Source organism: Balaenoptera musculus, chromosome 5 (genome assembly GCF_009873245.2).
Source record: "Balaenoptera musculus isolate JJ_BM4_2016_0621 chromosome 5, mBalMus1.pri.v3, whole genome shotgun sequence".
In the NCBI taxonomy this organism is placed as follows: domain Eukaryota; kingdom Metazoa; phylum Chordata; class Mammalia; order Artiodactyla; family Balaenopteridae; genus Balaenoptera; species Balaenoptera musculus.
Window position 1 is genome coordinate 75503580 of NC_045789.1, and position 7525 is coordinate 75511104.

Sequence of the window (7525 nt, forward strand, 5' to 3'; positions counted from 1 at the left end):
TCCTGGGTTTGCCAAGGGAGGGAGGCAGAGTAGGAACAGAAAGGAGGAAGTGGATTTTTGTTTAATGCATTTATTTTAAAATATATTTTTCTTATAAGTAACATATTGGAGAAATTTAGGAAAATCTTTTAAGTAAACTGAAACAAATAATTTTTCATGATCCCACTACCCAGATATAACAACTGCTCAGATTTTTATGAGTTTCTTTATAGTCTTTGTCTAATGAGCTTTTTTTTTCTTTTTCTTTTTTTTTTTTTTGTTACTGATGTAAACAACACAATGGCCTCCCTTGGCGAAATTTCTGATCATTTCTGTAGGATACTGCTCCAAAGTTTGCACTCAAATGGGTGATAATTTTAAGGCATTTTGAGATACACTGCTTTATTGCTTTACAGAGAGGTCATACTAATTTACGTTCCCTCCAGCAGGGCATGAAAATACATACCTCACTTGGCCTCACCTGGTCTCACCTGACCTCATCTCACTTCACCTTACCTCACCTGCCCTCACCTCATCAGTGCCGACCAAAATCACCTTGAAAACATTTGAATCAAAACACTGTGTAAAAAGATGCAGTCAACAGGCATTACCATCTGACTACCTTAAACCTCCCAGAGAGGCAATGAAAAGGCAAGGGGAAAAGTTTGACAGATTGAGATGCCCTCTTAGTCTAAAAAAAAAAGTGCTTCTCATCACCTGCCTTGTCTTTTATAACCACCATTGACCACCTCCCCACTTCTCTTATCAGATCTGTGGCCAATCAAACCCTTGTCCCAAGGGCTTCTCTTCTTCCCTAAAGCCAAATTAAGCTATCTCTGTCTTTTTTTGGTAATTTCCCTGCATTAACTCCTTAGGAATCTCCTGAGCTCAGAGCCCACTGCCCTGCCCACAGCAGCTTTCTCAATAGCTCTCGAATTTGGCCTCTCCCATTCCTGATTTGCCGCATTGCTTTCTCTTCCTCTGTCATTTGGAGATTAGGAGGAAATATGCAAGCATCCTATCTTGGGTTTTTCTTCTGGGGCTGTGTATGTGTGTGTGTGTTTAAGGACTCAAAATACTTCAGAGTGTGGTGATGACGAAGGTGATGATGTCACTGCCCTCTGCAGCGATGCCTGGCACTGACTGAACATTCCAGTACTCAGCAACTGGAAACACGTGTCCTTTTAACCCTCACAGCTGCCCTGTGGGCGGGGCACTGTTATTACACCCATTTTATAGATTAAGGAGCTTTAGGGAAGGAGGTTGGATTTAGGTCGCTTGACCTGGAAATAGCAGTGCCATGCCTAGAGCTCTATCCGACTCCAAAGATGGTGTTCTTAAACCTTCCCCTGGGCTCTCCTCATATCCATGCCAAGCATTCCCAATGTTTCCACTCACCCATTCTTTTAATAACACTGCCATCATCGTCACATTTTGAAATCATATCTTATATATCTGCAGAAAATGTATTTTCCTTCCAAAGATTTCTCAAGATCTTGGGGAAGGGGGAATGCTATATCACCCCTCACTGTGGACAGCTGCTCTAGGCTACTTTATGGATCGTTCCCCCCTTCTTATAACTTTTCTCCAAGCGGCGGTTCATCCCAAACACCCCAACACTACCTCTGTCCCAGTGTACACATAGCTTCACTCTGCTCTCTCCCTTCGTGACACTGCTATACCCAGAGTTGGATACAGATAGCTTTGCTGAAGACTTAAGAGGAACAGGAGGAGATTATTACAGAACAGGAGGGCTTGAAACCGGCAATCAGATTTCAATGCTGCAAAGTCTGGTGATGAGCCAGTATAGTGGCGTGCATTCAAGAGCAGAGACTCTGGAGCCCAAGTTCTGGCCCTACCAAAAAAGAGCCTTTTCGTGGTGGGGGGAGGCGGGATCCTGGTTGCTAACAGTGGCCTCTGTTCTGATTGGTTAGAATTCATGCCCGCATCTGTTCTGATTGGTCAGTTTCTGCTGGTGTCTATTTTGTTTGCTATCAGCACCTTGCAGGTTATTAAACTTTTTGAATATCACCTTCTTAGTATTGAAATTGTAGCATATTACTTAAGCATTTTTGTGCCTCCATTTCCTCGTCTTTTTGCCAGAGGCCACAAAGCCCTTTGGGGTTGGAGTAGGGGAGGCTACTTATTGTGGTGACTGGCATCTGAAGATGGATAGGAGGAAGCTTAGAAAATGAGACAGCTCTGCACATTGATGCTGAAGTAGACCATCAGCTTGTCCGGTGAGACTGGACCCTGAGTGGCACCATAAAAAAGTCCTAAATTCATATGACCATTTGCTGACAATTACAATTTCATGAGGGCAAAAGCCATTTGTGGTCAATGCTATAAAAAACTCCTAAAGTCACTCCTTGCAGGAAAACAGCTTACTGTCACCTGCCCCAGGTGAGTGAATTTCAGATAAATGAGCACCAGAGGAGTCTCTGGAAATAACATAAGAGATTTCCTGGGAAATTGACAGAATTATACAAAGCTGCTACTTTAAGACTAAGCTTGCCTCAGAGGAAGAACTCACAATAGATTTAACTATATAAAAATGTAAATTATTTTGTTTAAAAAATTATAAAAATGCTAACTACAAACCAAAAAAATATATATGTTACAGTATATGGCAGACAAAGAGCTTAATCTCTTTAATGTATAACATACCCGTTAGTAATGTTTGGGGAGAGGCTGTGTAACAATATAGAGAAAACATTGTCTTTGGACCCTAATTTTTTTTGTTTTAATAAATTTATTTATTTTATTTATTTATTTTTGGCTGCATTGGGTCTCTGTTGCTGCGTGTAGGCTTTCTCTAGTTGCGGCGAGCGGGAGCTCGTTGTGGTGCACGGGCTCTAGGCACGCGGGCTTTAGTAGTTGTGGCACACGGGCTTCAGTAGTTGTGGCTCACGGGCTCTAGAGCGCAGATCCAGCAGTCGTGGTGCACGGGCTTAGTTGCTCTGCGGCATGTGGGATCTTCCCGGAGCAGGGTTCGAACCCGTGTTCCCTGCGTTGGCAGGCGGATTCTTAACCACTGAGCCACCAGGTAAGCCCTGGACCCTAATGTTTTTAAATGGCCAAGGAACATGAGTAAACAAAACAGAGAGAGTAAATGTAAATGACTTAAAATTTTTTTGAAAAAAAATTCTGCATCATTGGTAACTAAACACATTTAAATTTAAAAAAAAAAAAGATTCTTTGCCTGTCAAATAATTTATTCATATTCATTATATATTTAGAAGTTGCTAAAAAAGTAGACCTTAAAAGTTTTCATCACATGAAAAAAAATTGTGGCTCAAGGTGGGTCCGGAGCCCGCGGCCCCGGAGGCGGACACACGCATCGCGAGGGGGAGAACCGGGCTGTCCCCGGCTCTGCAAGGCGGCCCGACGCCCGCAGCCCCAGAAGCGCATCCTCGCCTTGCCTTCCTGTCCCCGGCAGCGCCCGGCTCCGGGCGTCTCTTCGCTGGCCCACTGTCCGCGCCGACCCTGCCCCAGCCGAGAGCACCTGCGCGGCAGGCCCGCAGCTGGCAGCCTCGCGCCCCTCACACGGCCGCGAGACTCGGAAATCTTTCTAGGTGCAGTGAGCAAGACAGAAGAACCGCTTGGGCTGGTAAAGCCATCTGCCAGGCACTACTGCCACCATGCCCAAGAGAAAGGCAAAAGGAGATGCTAAAGGTGACAAAGCAAAGGTGAAGGAAGAGCCACAGAGGAGATCGGCACGGTTGTCTGCTAAACCGGCCCCTCCAAAACCAGAGCCCAGGGCAAAAAAGGCGCCTGCAAGGAAGGGAGAGAAGCTGGCCAAAGGGAGAAAGGGGAAAGCAGAAGGCAACAAAGATGGGAACAACCCTGCAAAAAACCGAGATGCCTCCACAGTCCAGTCACAGGAAGCAGAAGGCACCGGGGATGCCAAGTGAAGTGTACTTTTTTGATAGCTCTGTACTTCTAGTGACTCTACTGTTTCGTTTTTTGTTTTTGTTTTTTAAAGCATCTCTTTCTTTTTTTTTTTAATGGAGAGATGGTCAAGAGCATGAAAGCAGACAATCATGGATTTTTATTTATTTATTTATTTATTTATGGCTGTGTTGGGTCTTCGTTTCTGTGCGAGGGCTTTCTCTAGTTGCGGCGAGCGGAGGCCACTCTTCATCGCGGTGCGTGAGCCTCTCACTATCGCGGCCTCTCTTGTTGCGGAGCACAGGCTCCAGACGCGCAGGCTCAGTAGTTGTGGCTCATGGGCCTAGTTGCTCAGCGGCATGTGGGATCTTCCCAGACCAGGGCTCGAACCCGTGTCCCCTGCATTGGCAGGCAGACTCTCAACCACTGCGCCACCAGGGAAACCCGACTCTACTGTTTGAAATACTATTTTTTTTTAAATCAAATTTTGTAAAAACATAGATTTTTTTTTTAAGTTATGTTATTAGCACACAAGACGCTTTGCTGTTATCTTTTGTGGAAAGGGCAAAATAACCACTAGTAGAATGTTTCAGAAACTGGATTGAAATGGGGGAAAACAGAATTTTCTATCCTCATATTTGAAGATTATTCTTGGTTCCCAGGAGAGATTCTCTGACATTCACACATGACAGCCACTATGGCTCAGAAGCCTTATCGTGTGGGGAAGCAAAACTTCACGTCTTCTCCTTTCCTGATGCCATCAACACATCCTTGACTTCCTGAAACCAAGAGTCATGGTGCGGCCTTGGCACCCCTAGAATCAGCTGCGTCAGGTAACAATACTCAGGATTTCTGGTGATGACATCAAGATGGTGTTGCTCAAAAGAGCCAGGATTCCTGTTTGTAGTTTGTGGATCATCTCATTAATAATCCTGGAGTTTTTAGTTCCTTTCCTCCATGTCAGAGGTGACCTGTGAAAAGCTCTTGTATGCCTCATGTGAAATAGTCACCCTTTCTGAAAACTTTTCCTGTTCATTGCAGCAACAGACTTTGTTGACTTTTTGGAGAGGGGAGTTTGAAAGTTGTAAGATGTTATGGACTGTCACCCATGTCCTGCTGGAAGTAACTATTTTTGAAAAGTATCTTATAAAGCTGGATACAAGTTGGCTTCATGGGAGGGGAGGGATCATTTCCTACTCCAAGTCATAAAGATATCCTTTACTGCCTTGTAAAAGTTTTATAGTTTTGCTTTTCACATTTGTCTTTAGTCTTCCCTGAACTGATTTTTGCAAAAATATGAGGTAGTAATTCAAAATAATATTTTTTCCGTATGGTAAGTGGTTGTCCCAACCACTTGGTTGTCCCAACTTTTCTGAAAAGTTCATCCTTTCCCCACTGATCTGTAAGACTGGCTCTTTTCATAAATCAAGTTTCTTTTGTGGGGGTGGGGGTCTGTTGATGGTTTCGATTCTGACTCACTGGTCAATTTGTCTAACCTTGTGGCAATACTATACAATCCTGAGTACTACAACTTTAGAAAAAGGTCCTGATATCTCAGGACAAATACCACCTCCACCTTTAACATCACCACCAAACTTTTCTTCATTGGAGTATCTTGGCTATATTCTTAGCCAACTGCTTTTCCATACAACTTCTAGAATTAGACTGACAAGTTCCAAATCAAACTAGCAAAAGGTGGAATTTTTATTGGATTTGTATTGAATTTATAGATTAATTATAATATTGAGTCTTCCAATCCATGAACATGGTGTAATTCTCCATTTATTTAGGCTTTCTAAATGTCTTTCAATAAAGTTTTATAATTTTCTCCATTAAAAAAAAAAAATTGTAACTACGTGAGATGATAGATGTTAACTAGACTTACTGTGGTGATCATTTTGCAACATATGCAAATATCAAACCATTCTGTTGTATACCTGAAACTAATATAATGTTATATGTCAATTATATCACAATAAAATATTTTATTTATTCAAAAAATAAATATTGAGCACATGTTACATACAAGACACTGTTCAGGCTCTGGAGCTTCAGCAGTGAACAAGCTATACACAAATCCCACCCTCTTGGAGATTTCATGCTAATGTGGGGGACAGACGAAAATAAACAAAGATATAAAATAAAATGTATAGTATGTTAGATGGTGGTAAGTGCTCAAAAGAAAAGTAAAGCCAGGGAGAGGAGGGCCTTAACCGTGGGGAGGGACGAGTGCTCCTTTTGACAGGGTGGCCAGGGATGAGTAAGTAACTGAATGAGATGAAGGAGTGAGGCATGCAGCTATCTAGGGAAAGGGCTTCTCAGTAGAGATGTCAGAAAGCTCAAAGGCCCTGAGGCCAAAATGTGGCAGCTGTGTTCAAGGAACAGCAGGAAGGCTGAGTGGCTAGAATAGAATGAGCAAGGGAGAGGGTAATAGGAATAAGGTTAGAGAAAGGGGGTGAAGGCCCGACGATACATGACCCTGTAGGTCATTGTAAGAACTTCAGCTTTAACTTGTAATAAGATGGGAAGCCACAGGAAGGTTTGGGGAGAGGAGGGTGTAATCAGATGTTTCAGTTTGCTACGACTGCCATAACAAAATACCGCAGACTGAGTGGCTTACACAAGAGAAATTTATTTTCTCAGTTCTGGAGGCTGGAAGTCTAAGATCAAGGTGTGGGCAGGCTTGGTTTTTGCTGAGGCCTCTCTCCTTGGCTTGCAGAAGCCTGCCTTCTTGCTGTGTCCTCACATGGTCTTTCCTCTGTGTGTGTGCATCCCTAGTGTCTCTCTGTGTGTCCAGGTTTCCTCTTCTTATAAGGACACCAATCAAATTGGATTAGGGCCCCCCTGGATGCCTTGTTTTAACTTAATCATTTCTTTTAAGGCTCTATCTCTAAGTATAGTTATATTCTGAGGTACTGGGAGTTAGATCTTCAACATATGAATTTGGAGGGACACAGTTCAGCCCCCAACAACTGATTTACATTTTAACAGCATCTTTCTCACTGTTGGGCTACGAATAGATCTAGGTTCCCAAGGGCAGAAGCCAGGAGACCAGTTAGGAGGTTATCTCAACAACCCAGATAAGAGATAATAGTGGCTGGGACCAGGTAATAGTGGTAGAGGTAGTAAAAGGGATTGCATTCTGATCATTTTGAGGATAGAGAGAGCTGACTGGATCGACTGATGGACTGAATCCTGGGTGGGAGGAACAAGACAGGAGTCAATGATGACCCCAAGGATTTTAGCTTGAACAACTAGGAAAACAGCTCCTGGTTATTGCTCGGGGAAGAAGACGTAGGTTTTGTAGCAGAGGGGGAGGGGTGACATCAGAATCTCTGTTTGGTATTTGGACATGTTAAATGTGAAATTCCTATTAGACATCCAAAAGGTAGTTGGATCTATGAATCTGAAGTTCAGGGGAGAGATCAAGATGGACATAAAAATTTTGGGCCTGGAATTCATTTCAACCCAGCCCAAGACTCTCAGGGGTGGGTGAAGAGCCCTGTTTCAACTCTCCAAGATCTTGAAACAAGGCAATTCACTTGCTTTGGGTTTAAATATCAACCTTCTAAACTTGGGAACTGCAAGTGGAGTTAGCCTATAAATGACTAAAATAATCAGGCTCCAATGACAGGCTTCAGGCCAGACACAGGGC

At 43.3% G+C, this 7525-nt stretch overlaps 1 protein-coding gene across 1 annotated transcript; it reads left to right on the forward strand.

Moving 5' to 3' along the window:
- Positions 1 to 3413: 3413 nt before the first annotated feature.
- LOC118895896 (high mobility group nucleosome-binding domain-containing protein 4-like) lies at positions 3414 to 3893 on the forward strand. Its single transcript, XM_036853461.1, has one exon. The coding sequence runs from the start codon at positions 3621 to 3623 to the stop codon at positions 3891 to 3893; it is 273 nt and encodes a 90-aa protein (XP_036709356.1). The 5' UTR covers positions 3414 to 3620.
- The last annotated feature ends 3632 nt before the right edge of the window (positions 3894 to 7525 follow it).

What these genes read in the sequence shown, in the direction of transcription:
- LOC118895896 (XM_036853461.1), top strand. Translation starts at nt 3,621, where the DNA reads ATGCCCAAGAGAAAGGCAAAAGGAGATGCTAAAGGTGACAAAGCAAAG.